The 17,531-nt window shown below is 41.3% G+C and overlaps 1 protein-coding gene across 4 annotated transcripts in view; it reads left to right on the plus strand.

The window, feature by feature from the left end:
- Nucleotides 1–17,531, plus strand: part of POPDC1 (popeye domain cAMP effector 1) — a 227,341-nt gene that overhangs the window by 191,794 nt on the left and 18,016 nt on the right. For all 4 annotated transcript variants that reach the window (XM_077289644.1, XM_077289642.1, XM_077289645.1 and 1 more), the window contains 3 exons: nt 3,986–4,094; nt 5,530–5,697; nt 17,142–17,283. In XM_077289644.1, coding sequence (XP_077145759.1) covers nt 3,986–4,094; nt 5,530–5,697; nt 17,142–17,283 — 419 coding nt within the window. The remainder of the gene's footprint in view (nt 1–3,985; nt 4,095–5,529; nt 5,698–17,141; nt 17,284–17,531) is intronic.

The following is a 17,531-nucleotide window of genomic DNA, read 5'->3' on the forward strand; positions in this document are numbered from 1 at the left end:
CAGCTGTTTTCACTGATCGTCTTTCTGGCTCGGCTATATTAGTCTGGCCTGTTCCCTCATTCAATGCCAGTTGTCAATTGTTCCAGCCTGGAGTCACGGCTCTTTGGATTTCCCTGACACTCTGACCAGTTCAGCAAAGCTAAGTCCTTGCTTTTCCTTTTGCAGTTCACTTGTTGTGGACTTTGTTGTTTAGCACTTTCTATTTTTTGCTCATTTGTCCAGCTTATCAGTATGAACCTATTCAGCTAAGCTGGAAGCTCTGGGCAGCAGAGTTTGCCCTCCACACCTTTAGTCAGGTGTGGAGATTTTTGCATTTCTCTGCGGTGGACTTTTTCTAGTTTTTATTACTGACCGCACAGTGTTCTGTCCTGTACTAATTCTATCTAGCTAGAAGTGGCCTCCTTTGCTAAATCTTGTTTCATACTACGTATGTCATTTCCTTCTCCTCTCACAGTCATTATTTGTGGGGGGCTGTCCTATCCTTTGGGGATTTTCTCTGAGGCAAGATAGCTTTCCGGTTTCTACCTTTAGGGGTAGCTAGTTCTCCGGCTGTGACGAGGTGTCCAGGGAGTGACAGGAACATCCCACGGCTACTGCTAGTGTCTGTGTTAAGATCAGGAACTGCGGTCTGTATAGTCACCACCTGCTCAGAGCTAGTCGCATGTCGCTCCTACATCACCAGACCATAACAGTCATGGCTGCCTCAAGGGAGTCAGAGGTCTCATACAGTGCTAAGGCATCTTTCACCCTTACTGTAAGCCCCAAACAACTGACTACAGAGTGCAGGGTCATTCCACTTGGTATCCGTGGCCCACCTCTGGAACTCAGAGCAATGTTCCTACGCTGGGTGGTCTCCTTGCAGTGTCGACTCGGCTAAGGTGATGTGATCAGGGTCATTATACACAAGGCCCAGTGCCTGGAAAAATCCCTCCACCGTCTGAAGCGACTGTGAGTCAGACGGGAGAAAAAACACCCATGCTTAGGGGTCCCACTGAAGGAGCGAGATAACTATCCCTACATGTTGCTCCTCTGTACAAGAGGAAAACGGATGTAACTTGAAGTACAGTTTACAGGCCTCTCAGAAAACAACAAACTTGTCATTCCCCCAGAGAACCTGACCAGCAATGTGACCTTGGGCTCCACTATGGTTTGTCTGAGAGATGAGATCCCCACATCAGATGTATCAGAGTTCTGCAAAACCACCGTGTGTAAATCCGCCACTTCCAGACTGAGCTGCTGCAATTGCCCTGTCAGAGCAGAGATTGGATCCATCATGGATCAGAGAAAATGGTAGTGGTCATAGATAATGTCACGACACAGCTGTTGGGTGATCAGGGGCTCCTTTCCTGTCCCTAACACTAGGGGGTGCCCTAGCTCGCCCTGCTCCCTGGGATACTTCAGATGACGAAGATGTCAGAGCCTCTGTCCTTGCCTTGTCTCCTAAGTTAGCCCTCCGTCTGTTCTCTTCCCCCACTGTGCACCGCGGAACACCAACCTGACAAACAGGGCAACACAGACAAGGGTTAACAGAAATTTCCAGACTTTCAAAATTTTCACTCACATATAACAGAGGAATCCACTGGAGTGTGCAGGAAGGGGAAGAAACAAAATAGAGAAAGATAACGAATTATTACCACGCATACAAACCAAGCAACAGTCACTAATAACTTGTCCAACTCTCCTTCTCATACCAACTCCTTTCCCACTGTTAGCCATGCAGCAATAAAGCTAGCTCTGATGAGGATTAGTAATAGAGCCCAGATTATAAAGGGAAAAGGAGTGGCTAAACGTGCACAGCTGAGCACCGGGATTTCCAATTAGGCCGATTGACCCCTGTTCTGCCAGAAGAAAAAAACACATTTAATATAACGGAGAAGTGTTTCTTCTCAGCGCCGGAGTAGGAACAATTAGATGCTGCGGTCTTCTGGCTCCACACTGTTGCGGTAACCCTGTGACACAAACAGAATTTAGAGATAAGGCTTATAGCAGCAGTTTACCTTTTATTGTAATTCTGTCAATGATTTTAATGAGATTGCTGAAAAGTAATCACTACCAAACAGGACGTATGGGCCAATTATTAGGCTTAGCAGCCAGAGGGAGAATTGCAAAACTTTGCTGCTTTTTTGTTTCCTTTTTTATATAAACGTGATAACTTTCCCAGGGTCTATGGAGTAGACATAAATATCTGCAACTGTGGTTATCTAGGATAGTTTAGCATACCTGGCTATTTTGTCAGGATTAATGGTGGTGTAGGACAGGTGATTAATAACACTATCATTGAGGGTCTTGAACTGTAAAAAATAATACCAACATCCCTGGTAGACTAGTGTAAGGTGCCAGTGGGCAGTAGCCATGGTTGAGCTGCATCTCCATAACACCCTGGCACTTTACTGGAAAATCGTGTCCCAACCCCAGTGTGCTGTCTAATGTAAGGTGCGTTACATTGCAGGAAGTTTTTAAGACCTCAGACCTCATACCACTCAGAGCACTTTGTACTTGCTTCTGCTATCAGCCCACCGCACCTTGAATGTCACCTTGTCACTTAGCAAAAAAACCTCTCTTCTAGAAACAGGAAGCAGTCTCCTTTCTATTTGCCTCAACCCTTCCCACTGTGAGCTAGACCAAACACTTAGCTATATCTGTCCCTGCAGTCTGTTGCTGTGCAGATCTCCCTTACAAACACTATCTTATAACAGTATTCACTAAATAGTAATCTATATCTTATCCTATGCAGTCTATGCTGTACACTACCAACAGTATCTGCCTTTACCTTAGGCACTAAACTATGTCTAAGGCTAGTTTCACACTAGCGTTCGGCAGGGCTGCGGACTTCCTCCGTGAAGCCCCGCCCACTGCTGCGCCTCTTTCTTCATTGCTGCATGCATCCTGCGTACCCTATCTTTAACATTGGGTACGCAGGCCGTGCGGATGTATGCGGATGCCTCCGCATGCATCGTTTTCATGCTGCGCCGAACGTAACATGTTGCATTTTGTTGCGGTTAGCGCACGTGAAAGCGACGCATGCGGAGGCATCCGCATACATCCGCATGGCCTGTGTACCCAATGTTAAAGATAGGGTATGCAGGACGCGTGCAGTCATAGGCGGAGCTGAATAAGAAGCGCGGCAGTGGGCGGGGCATCACGTGCTGAACACTAGTGTGAAACTAGCCTTATCCTGTGCTTACCCTATGCACATTCTGCACTACACCTTACTCACATTTTACATTAACGCTTTACATTATTATACGCTGTACATTACCATAACACAATATGTGACAATTCACATCATAGCACATGGCTACCTAACATATCTTTATATAAAGACGCGCGACACTGTTTGCATGACACAATTGTTGTCTGCATGACACAATTGTTGTCTGCAAGGGCAGGAATGCGACAGTCCTGATTTACCATCCTTACACTAGATCAGAGAAGGGATTATTGTTTGCCCCTCTGGTAGTCTAAAACAGTAAAAAGGTTACTGAAACCATCTCCTGGGGTGTCGAGTAGTGAAATAGTTTGTGTCTTTATCCTTGTGGGTCTCTTGTCACAGAAGGTGTTAATAAACTCAGTCTCGGAGGGGATAGATAGTGTTAATTTTAGTATTCCTGATTGACTAAAACAAAAACTTTTTCCACAGCTGTATTTTTTATTACCTGGTTATGTTGGACATTCCAAAACCATGCCTTTTAACATGGCGTTAGGCCCACGTGTGTGGCTTTCACAGCTCTTCTCATCTGTTAAGGCTTTCCACAAGATTGTAGAGGGCGTCAATGGACATTTTTACTGCTCACTGATGTTGGGCAGAATTTTTGGCTCACAATTGGATTCCAATCTATCCCAAAAGTGTTTAATGGGGTTGAGATCTGGGCCACTCAATTTTCACCATACTTACGGTACTTACTTTGTTCAAGTGAGTAACTCATAAATCCTTAATTCAGAATATACACTAATTTCTGTTTTATTTGTCTTAATACAATATCAGGATGAAGGTTTCCTACAGAGGTCATTTTCTACATAACATTTATCCCAATGCATATATTGATTCTCCTGAATTCAGATCAACAGAGATGGACAGGGGTGAAAAATTTCAGGTAAACCAATTCAATACAAATGTTATGTCTATATTTTCTATCTATTTATCCCCTCTCAGCACTGCGCAAGCATGGCTTCCTGCTCAACACTGCGCAAGTTCGGCTGCCCACTCGTCAATGCGCAAGTGTGGCTCCAAGCGCCACACTGCGCAAGCGTGAGATTCGCGCACTGTGACGCACCACGCATATCATCCTAAAATTTTAGATGCCTCCTGCTCCCTATAGGACAACAGTCTAATGTGACATTTGCAAGTTTTAAAGTAAAGGAACCATGCTCTGTACTAAAGAAAGAGAAAATTGTCTCCTGATTAGCTATAAGTAAAACTTTCTAAATATTTTATTCTGATTATAACAATTGTAACATTAGATACAATGTATAGAGAATGTATAATTTTTACTGCCACGAATTATAAATTCTGAAATCATCTTTAAAAATGGGTTAATTCATATTTGTGTAGTGTAGAGTAGGTTTTTTTTCATAAACCAGTGGTTTTTCCTTTTCAGAGGTTTTCCCCCAAATACATTTGTCGCCTATATCACATATCACACATGCCTCTTATATCCACTGATACTGACTCTCCCACCTTCTTCCTTGTCTTAGAAGGCATTCATTTAAGCTTTTACGTCAGAAAACCTTCCTGCCAGTTTGTGGGGTCTGGAGATTAACCTGTATGGAGTTTGACTTTGCCAGCCGAATTGCTGCCAATTCTTATGTCAGAATTGTTACTCCAGTCTACATCAATAACATTTTTGGTGAAGCACACATCACTGATGAGATGAGCCAAATTCATAAACTGGTGTGCACCTCTTAATAAATTTGGCGCATCTTATTCCTGCATGCCGTTCTTTAAAACTGGTGTATGAAACTCCAGTGTTATTCAATTGAGACCATTGTGTTTTAGATGCTGAGCAGCAGAAAAACAAGCATAAATCAGACAGGAAGTAATTGCAGCATTACCATGAAAATTGTAATCTGGTAGGAATTAAGCAGTTGTAATTTAGGCAGTATCTTGCAAGGACAGAGAAATGATGGATACTGTAGTCCTTTACACTGGTAATCGTGCCCACCGCAATCTCTGGCAGCATGTAAACAAAGGTGCAGCACAAAGATGGGCAAGACAATGGAAACAAAAATAATGTTTGAGCAGTTCAGGAAACTCATTAGGCAATGGTTGATTAATCAACAGGACTTGATGCATGCTAAGCTGGAAAATATAAATATATTTCCATTTTTTTCTCTTTGACTGTCTAGCATTTTAGGTTTGGTAGTCAAGTATCTCTTTGGTTATTGCAGAAAAAATAAACATGACATTTCTAGTAAGGAATTTAAGGAGAAAAATGTGCATATGTTTAGCAGTTAGTCACATGCTCAAGTAAACCTATGCAATTAAACTTTTTTCCTTTCACCAACGATTTTCTCTTTTTAAACTCTTAGGTCACAATAACTGCCGAAGATAACTGTGTGTTTTTGTGCTGGTCTCGGGAAAGGCTAACCTATTTCCTGGAGTCTGAACCTTTCTTGGATGAAATATTTAAGTATTTGATCGGTAAAGACATTACAAATAAGCTGTACTCCTTAAATGACCCAACATTAAGTGACAAGGTATAAACCTTATTACATATTATTTGAGCCATATCTTTTTGAAACTCATAATTGACACCAGGATGTTAGTTTATGCTGCAGTATATATAGTATGTTAAAGGGCGTTTCCAAGAAAATTGCGTGTCTATAGATTTGGGACCACTAAAGTCTTGACTGTTTCAGTTCCATAGACTTTTATTAAAGCACCATGATCACCACTCCATTCAAACTCTTTACCAGGTATGGGCAAAAAGATGAAATGGAGAAACTCCAGGGTGATAAGGGGTCCAATCTCAGTGATCGTAAATTACTTATCCTGGAGACAGAAGACAAATGTCTTTACTACTCTGTCACAATTCAGGATATGTGCACGTGTTTAGTATTTGCAGCAGGGTTTTCTACATTTAGACATTGTGAATAAGAGTCCAGACTTTTAACTTTTAGTTAACCCACATTGAATTATGGCATATACTATAAATAAAATAGGGATAAGGATTATAACTTTCAGTTTCTATATCAGAACTTTTCCTGAGCTAGGAAACTGGTACAGATAATCTCCATTGTTTTAAACCCATTGTAATATATCTGCATAAAATAAACATGTAGGAATGGAAGAACAAGAGCATTAAAACTTCAATTTGTGTTTTAAATTGGCTTCATCTGCAAACTTTGAATTCCGATGACGCAATAATGGAAATCTTTAGTTGTGGGATCATCATCACTTGCTGTAATGCAAAAATGTCTTTAGTTGTGGGATCATCATCACTTGCTGTAATGCAAAAATGGTGTATAAGAACTGTGAGAGTGATGTAGTCTGAACTAGCAATTATGGTTATAAGTACAAATCTAAATAATAATTATAATGACCATGTAGAATTTGCTGGCAAAATCTATTACATTGTACTCAATGCATTTTGTTTGTAAACTGCATCAAATATAATGTACATATTGCTAATGCATTTTCCCTTGAGGTGTATCTCCATCTTGCCACTTCCCCTCTTCCCTGGGTGGGGGAAGGGGCAAGGCACGTGTTTCCGGCATCTTCACCATCAGAAGTAATCCGGCGATCTAGGATGTCCCTAGCGTTAGGGACAGGGAAGGAGTCCCTGGTCAACAGAGTCATGACACTTCATTTTTCTATATCCAAACAGTGTCCTTCACTTGCCAATGTGCATGCAGACTTGGGAATAATGCTGCTCAAAAAGGAATATATTCAATGTAGCCTATGCTTATAAGTTTGATGTTCTTTATTCACAGTTTGTTTTAAATGGGGGAGCCTATCTGCTAATGGCAAGGTGACTTTTTCATATGGGACCCTAAATTTTGGGGGTAAATGATCACTTCCATTTTGGTCATGAAATTCTCTACAGCTGCCCAAAGCTGCTTAAATTAGAGCAAAGTAGAGCTGGATTCTACTTGCCTTTTAATTTGTTGGTCTATACCCAAGAAAGGTAAATTTTCCCAGGATTGGACATCCCATAAAACTCATCCTAAGTTCAGACCGTGCAATATCGCGGGTTCTGCCGTTAGTCCAATGTGTGCAGAGAACTTTAGTGTAGGGTCCCATCTGAAGATGTTGCCTTATTATTGTCATGTGGGCTCAAAAATTTATTGAAAATGAGCCTCAAATGTGAAAGTATAGTCTACATAGCAATAATGCAATTAAATATTAACACCTTCCCCACCTTGGAGGCACTCAGTACGTCCTGGTTGGAAATGACTTCCCGACCTTGGATGTACTGAGTACGCCCTGGCGATTTTGCGTGCACTAGAGCTGTGTGTTCACGATCGCGAGCGGGTGTTCATCTAACATCATAGCTGACACCTGACTCTCACTGCCAGAAGCTGTGCCCACACTACTCCAGGCAGTTTAACCTCCTAAATGCTGCAATAGTGTTATCGATTGCAGGGGCCCGATTGTAGCCATGGTGACCCGACGTTGACATCTGGGTCACCAGGCTACAGCAAGCCCCTTAGACATCGGTTTGTGGGGCTTGTGTCAGTGCCAAACTGACCGTTATAAACCATTGCAACGCAGGTGCATTTCAATGGTTTAAACCAGCAATCAGGCACATGAAAGTTTCATAAATGGACTAAGTAAAAAACAACATTGTAAAAATTATTTTTTTTTAAATCATAAAACAATGACAAATACATTATACCCATAAATTTGTATTTTTATGTAAAAAAAATAAACAAAAAAAGTACATGTTTGGTATCGCCGCGTTCGGAACGACCCACCACATAAAACTGTCCCACTAGTTAACCCCTTTAGTGAACACCATAAAAAAATGTAAACGGCAAAAAACTATGCTTTTTCATCATACCAGTGAACAAGAGGAGGAATAATATGCGATAAAAAAGACGAATGTAAATAAAAATGGTATAGCTGAAAATGTTATCTTGTCCTGCAAAAAAAGGCCACCATACAGCTCCAACAGTGGAATAATAGAAAGTTTATAGTTCTCAGAATATAGCAATGGAAAAATAATTATTTTTTTCTATAAAATAGTTTTTATTGTGTAAAAGCGGCAAAACATAACAATAGATATAAATGTGGTATCACTGTAATCGTACTGACCGAAAGAATAAAGCTGCCTTATCAATTTTGCCACAGGGTGAACTGCATAAAAAACCTGAAAAACATTTCCTGAATTGTTGGTTTTTGTTTATTCTGCCTCCCAAACATTGAAATAAAAAGCAATCAAAAATGTCATTTGCCAGAAAATGGTACCAATAAAAACGTAAACTAGTTTTGCAAAAACCAAGCCCTCACATGACTCTGTCAGATGAAATGTGAAAAATTATAGCTCTCAAAACATGGCGATGTAAAAACTTGTTTTTGCAATATAAAGCGTTTTTTTTTATTGTGACAGCAGTCAAACATAAAAAACCTTTATAAATCTGGTATTGCTGTAATTGCACCGACCTGGAGAATAAAGGCGTCTCATTGCTTACACTGCACGAGAAACGGCATAAAAAATAAATAAAACCAATTCTTCACCTGCTGTTGAATTGTTCATTCTGCCTCCCAAACATCGCAGTAAGTCTATGCTCACTTTTATCCTGCGCTCTACGCTGAGCACTTACACAGAGTTTCCATGGAAATCTCTGAAATATGTGAAGATTCCCTTTAGTGAGGCAGATGGAGGTACTGTGGATGCCATCTGACCTGTGATCCAGCGGTGTCCATCTTTTTAAGTGTGCATAAGAGTGCCTTCAGTCAGAGTTTTGTGCACCTCTGAAAAGGACACCGCTGAACAAAAGCCAGACTGAGTCCAGAGTAACTCTGCTGCCTCATTATAGTGAATGGATCCTTCGGGGGTTTCATCTGAATCACATCACTTGGAGATTTAGATGGAACCTCCAAAGTAAATGTTCAGAGTAGAGTGCAGGATAAATGCAATGTAAAATGTTTTGTAAAATGTTCCCAGCAAAAGCTTCAACTCGGTCCCCAAAAAAAGCAAGTCCCCACTCAGGTCTGTCATCTGTTGATGGAAATTTAGGGGCTTCCAAGTTACTGGTAGTACAAAGGCTCCGGAAAAGCTAAATGGAATCTTGCCTAAACCACATTTATCATCCATATGTTTGGCATTAAAGTAGTAATGAGAGCCTGCCTAATTTACAGTTGCGTATCTCCAGAAACACAAACTGGGCATAATATATTGAGCACTACGACATACTGGTGACTACAATTTACTGGGCACTACAATGACCGTTTGCAATTTTCACTCAGCAACTTCCACTGCTGCTTGTTTATAGCATGACTCGAGGGGTGATTCTGCTTTTCTAAGGCGTTCTATACATGCAGTTCACAAACTATTCTAAGAAAATCTGCTCTTCGGGAGGCAAATAGCGCTCCTACTCTCCTGAGTCTAGCCGTATGGTTAAACAGTTATGTACAGCCACATACAGTTACATCCATATATATTTGGACAGAGACAACATTTTTCCAATTTTGGTTATAGACATTACCACAATGAATTTTAAACAAAACAATTCAGATGTAGTTGAAGTTCAGACTTTCAGCTTTCATTTGAGGGTATCCACATTAAAATTGGATGAATGGTTTAGGAGTTTCAGCTCCTTAACATGTCCCACTCTGTTTTTAAAGGGACCAAAAGTAATTGGACAATTAACTCCAAGGCTATTTCATGGACAGGTGTGGGCAATCCCTTCATTATGTCATTCTCAATTAAGCAGATAAAAGGCCTGGAGTTGATTTGAGGTGTGGTGCTTGCAATTGGAAGTAAACATGCGGTCAAAGGAGCTCTCCATGCAGGTGAAACAGGCCATCCTTAAGCTGCGAAAACAGAAAAAACCCTTCTGAGAAATTGCTACAATATTAGCAGTGGCAAAATCTATAGTTTGGTACATCCTGAGAAAGAAAGAAAGCACTGGTGAACTCATCAATGCAAAAAGACCTGGGTGCCCACGGAATACAACAGTGGTGGATGATCGCAGAATAATCTCCATGGTGAAGAGTAACCTAACCCCTTCACAACACCCAGCCAAGTGAACAACACTCTCCAGGAGGTAGGCGAATCAATATCCAAATCTACCATAAAGAGAAGACTGCATGCAAGTAAATACAGAGGGTTCACTGCACGGTGCAAGCCACTCATAAGCATCAAGAATAAAAAGGCTGGACTGGACTTTGCTAAAAATCATCTAAAAAAGCCAGCACAGTTCTGGACAGATGAAACCAAGATCAACCTCTACCAGAATGATGGAAAGAGAAAAGTATGGCGAAGACGTGGTACAGCTCATGATCCAAAGCATACTACATCATCTGTAAAACACGGCGGAGGCAGTGTGATGGCTTGGGCATGCATGGCTGCCAGTGGCACTGGGTCACTAGTGTTTATTGATAATGTGACACAGGACAGAAGCAGCCGAATGAATTCTGAGGTATTCAGAGCCATACTGTGTGCTCAGATGCAGCCAAATGCAAAACTGATTGGTTGTCGTTTCATACTACAGATGAAACAATGACCCAAAACATAAAGCCAAAGCAACCCAGGAATTTATTAAAGCAAAGAAGAGGAATATTCTTGAATGGCCAAGTCAGTCACCTGATCTCAACCCAATTGAGCATGCATTTCACTTGTTAAAGACTAAACTTCAGACAGAAAGGCCCACAGACAAACAGCAACTGAAAACCACCGCAGTGAAGGCCTGGCAGAGCATCAAATAGGAGGAAACACAGCGTCTGGTGATGTCCATGAGTTCAAGACTTCAAGCAGTCATTGCCAACAAAGGGTTTTCAACCAAGTACTAGAAATGAACATTTTATTTAAAATTATTGAATCTGTCCAATTACTTTTTGCCCTTTAAAAACAGGGTGGCGCATGTTAAGGAGCTGAAACTCCTAAACCCTTCGTCCAATTTTAATGTGGATACCCTCAAATGAAAGTCTGAACTTCAACTGCATCTGAATTGTTTTGTTTAAAATTCAATATTGGTAATGTCTATAACCAAAATTAGAAAAATGTTGTGTCTCTGTCCAAATATATATGGACGTAACTGTATATCCCTAGATATATCTATAGATATATCTATAGATATGTCCATAGATATATAATAGCAAGGCCAATGTTTATTAATGAGCAATGTTTAATTTAAAAAAAAATTGCGTGGGCTCCCCCGCAATTTTCTGTGCCAGAGGGGGAAAGCCAATGGCCAGGGGCCAATATTTGTAGCCTGGAAAGGGGGTAATACCCATGGCCCCTTTCCAGGCTATGAATATCAGCCTGCAGCTGTCTGCATAGCCTTTACTGGCTTTTAAATAGGGGGACCCAAAAAATGACGTGGGGTCCCCCTATATTTTATAGCCAGAAAGGCTACGCAGACAGCTGCGGGCTGGTGTTCATAGCCTAGGAAGTGGCCATGGATATTGGATATACAAACACCAGCCCACAGCCGCCCCAGAAATGACGCATCTGTACGATGCACCAATTCTGGCACTTAGCCCCTCTCTTCCCACTGCCGTGTAGTGGTGGCATATGGGGTAATAAGGGGTTAATGTCACCTTGCTATTGTAAGGTGACATTAAGCCTGGTTAGTAATGGAGAGGCGTGAATAAGACACCTATCCATTACTAATCCTGTAGTAGTGAAAGAGTTTAAAAAAAAAGACACAGCCAGAAAAAAGTATATTAAAATTCTTAATTTCACCATACTTACAACCATGCCTAACTCCTGCGACACCCTCGATCGCCTGAGAAAAAGAAAAAAAAGCCAACTGTATACTCCCTGTCCAACGCAGTCCAATTAATAACGAGTGTCCCCTATAGAGCTGTCACATCAGGAGATGTACAGCTCTATAGGCCTCTAGTGACACACTGACAGGAGACAATGGCTCCTGCAGTGCGTCACTGAAGAGGTTACTTTAGTTCATTTTCTCGCTTTATGGCAATGCTGCGTGGGAATTTTCCCACGCAGCTGTGCCGCAAGTGACAGTATGAACTATACTGTACTCACAGCGGCGGAGGGATACAGTGCAGAAGGATACCTTTCGTTATTGTATCCCGGAGCCCTTGGAAAGTGGTCACATCAGCTCATGTTACAGCTCTCCACTGGAGATCATCGTGGGACAATCGTATTAATTGGATTACGTCGGACACAGGGAGTATATTGTTGGTTTATTATTTTAATTTTTTTTCAGGTGAGTGATAGCTTCGTAGATTAGGTGTAGATGGTGAGTATGGACTATATACAGGTCCTTCTCAAAAAATTAGCATATAGTGTTAAATTTCATTATTTACCATAATGTAATGATTACAATTAAACTTTCATATACTATAGATTCATTATCCACCAACTGAAATTTGTCAGGTCTTTTATTGTTTTAATACTGATGATTTTGGCATACAACTCCTGATAACCCAAAAAACCTGTCTCAATAAATTAGCATATCAAGAAAAGGTTCTCTAAATGACCTATTACCCTAATCTTCTGAATCAACTAATTAACTCTAAACACATGCAAAAGATACCTGAGGCTTTTAAAAACTCCCTGCCTGGTTCATTACTCAAAACCCCCATCATGGGTAAGACTAGCGACCTGACAGATGTCAAGAAGGCCATCATTGACACCCTCAAGCAAGAGGGTAAGACCCAGAAAGAAATTTCTCAACAAATAGGCTGTTCCCAGAGTGCTGTATCAAGGCACCTCAATGGTAAGTCTGTTGGAAGGAAACAATGTGGCAGAAAACGCTGTACAACGAGAAGAGGTGACCGGAACCTGAGGAAGCAGTGGACTGAGTCTGGTGTGGAAACATCCAGAGCCACCGTGCACAGGCGTGTGCAGGAAATGGGCTACAGGTGCCGCATTCCCCAGGTAAAGCCACTTTTGAACCATAAACAGCAGCAGAAGCGCCTGACCTGGGCTACAGAGAAGCAGCACTGGACTGTTGCTAAGTGGTCCCAAGTACTTTTTTCTGATGAAAGCAAATTTTGCATGTCATTCGGAAATCAAGGTGCCAGAGTCTGGAGGAAGACTGGGGAGAAGGAAATGCCAAAATGCCTGAAGTCCAGTGTCAAGTACCCACAGTCAGTGATGGTGTGGGGTGCCATGTCAGCTGCTGGTGTTGGTCCACTGTGTTTCATCAAGGGCAGGGTCAATGCAGCTAGCTATCAGGAGATTTTGGAGCACTTCATGCTTCCATCTGCTGAAATGCTTTATGGAGATGAAGATTTCATTTTTCAGCACGACCTGGCACCTGCTCACAGTGCCAAAACCACTGGTAAATGGTTTACTGACCATGGTATTACTGTGCTCAATTGGCCTGCCAACTCTCCTGACCTGAACCCCATAGAGAACCTGTGGGATATTGTGAAGAGAAAGTTGAGAGACGCAAGACCCAACACTCTGGATGAGCTTAAGGCCGCTATTGAAGCATCCTGGGCCTCCATAACATCTCAGCAGTGTCACAGGCTGATTGCCTCCATGCCACGCCGCATTGAAGCAGTCATTTCTGCCAAAGGATTCCCGACCAAGTATTGAGTGCATAACTGAACATTATTATTTGATGGTTTTTTTGTTTGGTATTAAAAAACACTTTTATTTGATTGGTCGGGTGAAATATGCTAATTTATTGAGACAGGTTTTTTGGGTTATCAGGAGTTGTATGCCAAAATCATCAGTATTAAAACAATAAAAGACCTGACAAATTTCAGTTGGTGGATAATGAATCTATAGTATATGAAAGTTTAATTGTAATCATTACATTATGGTAAATAATGAAATTTAACACTATATGCTAATTTTTTGAGAAGGACCTGTATGTACTGTATGTGTTGTTTTTTTTTTGTTTTGTTTTTTTACATTCAACACATTAGCCGCATGATGGGACTACTACTGTCCCATCATTGGCTAATGTGTCAATCACTGTCACTGTAGGAGGCATAGCCGGATAAGACTTGTAGTCCCATCGGACGATGCCTGCACACACACACACACACTGACACAGCCCCGGAAGACCCCCGGACAGCCCACAGACCCCCCGCACAGCCCCGGCAGACTCTCGCAGACTCACTCACAGCCCGCAGACCCCCGGACAGCCCCGCAGACCCCCCGCACAGCTTCAGCAGACCCACGGACAGCCCACAGACCCCCGCACAGCCCCGGCAGACCCACGGACAGCCCCGCCGACCCCACACACAGCCCCGCCAACCCACACACACAGACACGCAGACCCCACCTACACACACACGCACACAGTCACCGCCCACACGCCACTCACACACTTCCTTCTTCCCGGGCCGCAGCGTTTCTCGCACCCACAACCGCAGAAAAACTGCAGATCTTTTTTACGTCTGCAGGTTTTCTGCAGATTGGCCTGACACAATGGAAGTCAATGGGTGCAGAAACGCTGCAGTTCCGCACAAAGAATTGACATGCTGCAGAAAAAAAACCTGCAAATTTGCGCTTTTTTTTCCGCAGCATGTACACTGCAGTTTTTGTTTTCCATAGGTTTACATGGTACTGTACATCGCATGGAAAACTGCTGCGGATCCGCAGGGCCAAATCCGCAACGTGTGCACATACCTTTACAGTTGCCTGAAAAGTAGTTCCCGATTACATGTAGGGCATTAGCGCACTCAGGAAAAACTCTTACAACAAACTGAGGACTATTTTTCCTACTAGCCCTTAGAAAAATGTGAAACTTTGGGCTAAAACCACATTATTCTTTCTTCACTGCCCAATGGTCTAATGGTTAATATGATCACTGCACTCATAGATTAATTCATTGAGGGGTGTAGTTTGTAAAATTAGGTCATTTATGAGAGCTTTCTGCAGATCTGGCATCTCTGGGGCTCTGCCAATGTGACATGGCACCCTTAAACAATTCCAACAATATATGAACCCCAATATGGTTCTTCTTCCCTTCTGAGCTTTGCACTGTGCCTCAGAGGTAGTTTTTGACCACATATGGGGTATCGGTGTACTCAGGAGAAATTACACAACAAATTTTGGGGTCCATTTTCTCCTGCTATACTTGTCAAAATGAAAAACTGGGGCTAAAACAACATTTTTTTGTCGAAAAATATATATTTTTTTCATTTTCAGAGATCAACTTTGTAAAATTCTGTGAAGCACCCAGGAGTTCAAGGTGCTCACCACATGTCTACATAAATTCCTTGAGGGGTCTAGTTTCCAAAATGGGGTTACTTGTGGGGGTTTCTGTTTAGGTATATCAGGGGCTCTCCAAATCAACATGACACCTGCAGACCTATCCATCAAAGTCTTCATTCAAAAGCATCACTCCTTCCTTTGAGCCCTGCAGTGCGCCCAAACAGTAGTTTTCCCACAAATATGGGGTATCTGCACAACACATTTTGGTTTTCACTTTCTCCTGTTACCATTGTGAAAATAAATCATTTGGGACTAAAAGAACATTTTTGTGGGAAAAAAAATATTTTTTGTATTTTCACAGCTCTACATTATAGTGGAATAGTTACAACTAACACAATGTGTCTCTTCCTCTCCCGCTATCCGGACTGACCTACCATTCAAAACTGTTTTCAGTGCAATTTTTCCAGTAAAATTTACATTTTGATGCGAATCAGTTAATTCCTATCGGGGTTCCACTATATATACCAGTCATGCTATATTTAGCACACTGATGAAGGTCCATTGCAGTCCGAAACGTTTGTGGTTACTGTATGTATATAAAATACCCCCTTTTTTGCATCACATTGGAGTGTGCTAGTTGTAACTATTCCACGTATTAAGGTTTGGGAACCTATATCTATGCACCTCCTCTTTTAGGCTGTGCTGAACATTTTCTATATCAGCTCTACATTATAAACTTCTATGAAGCACCTGGGGGATCAACGTACTTGCCACACATCTATATACATTCCTTGATTGGTCTAGTTTCCAAAATGGGGTCATTTTTGTGGAGCACATTTAGGCACATCACGGGCTCTGCAATGCAAGTGACATGGCATCTGCTAGTGATTTCAGACAATTTTGCGCTAATAAAGTCCACTGGCTCTCCTTCCCTTCCAAGCCCTGCAGTGCATCCAAACTCTAGTTTTCCTCCACATATGGGGTGTCAACGTACTCAGGAGAAATTGCACATCAAATTTTCTCCTGTTACCCTTGTGAAAATAAAAAAAACTGGGCCTAGAGTAACATTTTTGTGAAAAAATTTCATTTTTTCCTTCAACATCGCTTCAGTTCCTGTGAAGTACCTGAAGGGTTAATAAACTTGAATGTGGTCTTGAGCACCTTGAGGGGTGCAGTTTTTATAATGGTGTCATTTTGGGGTATTTTATGTCATATAGGCCCCTCAAAGTCATTTCAAATGTGATGTGGTCCCTAAAAAATGTTTTTTGTAACTTTCGGGTTTAAGGGGATAGAGATAAAAAGTTTGAAAAATTTCCAATTTTTTTTTCCAGAAATGCAAGTCATGTCGAACAAATTTTACCACTATCATCAAGTTCAAAATGTCACTAAAAACAAACAATCTTATAATCACTGGGATCCGTTGAAGCGTTCCAGAGTTATTACCACATAAAGTGACACTAGTCAGATTTGTAAAATTTGACCTGGTCAGGAAGGTTAAAACAGGCTTGGAGGGGTTAAAGTGTTTGTATGTTAATAAATGCAAGATACAAGTACATAATGGCCATAAATAGTTCTACTCCTCATGTACAAACAAAACCGCTTATTCTGAATATACAGTATTCCTGCTCTTACATAATGGTCGTACCAGATTACATGGCAAGAAACCTTCTGACAAATTCCCTTCAATCATACTGCTTTAAAAAAAAGGGTTTTATTCTCTGTTTTTAATTTGCAGAATTAAGCGGAAAAACAAAATTCCTATTTTTTGTATTGAATACTAACTAATTTCAAAAGTACTCATATATATATATATATATATATATATATATATACGGTACTTTCAGTAAATGGATATATGTGATGGAAAACATTTCCTATTTCTTTTAGGTTGCAAAAAAAATCGACCGTCAGTCTAGTCTCTGTTCCCAGCTGTCGGTCATGCAGATGAGAAACAGCATGGCCAGCACAAGTGACAGTGAGGATGGTTTGCATAACTTTTTACGAGGAACATCAACGGCTTCTTCTTTGCGTAAGTGCCCCTTTAGAAAAAAATCTTCATGCCAGCATCTGTCTTCATGTTTGGGAACAGATGGTAATGCAATCTATAACTGCATATTGTAAGGCTTATTAAACATCTTGATGGACATTAAGATCTGAATGGGGCGAACATTGCTAACACAATGAATGCTGCTTTGTGACCCATGATAAATACATCTACATGACTTCTACAAATACAGTAACATTCTGTTTGCACTACTTTTTTATGAGAAAGGTCTG

This window comes from Ranitomeya variabilis, chromosome 2 (genome assembly GCF_051348905.1).
Source record: "Ranitomeya variabilis isolate aRanVar5 chromosome 2, aRanVar5.hap1, whole genome shotgun sequence".
In the NCBI taxonomy this organism is placed as follows: Eukaryota; Metazoa; Chordata; class Amphibia; order Anura; family Dendrobatidae; genus Ranitomeya; species Ranitomeya variabilis.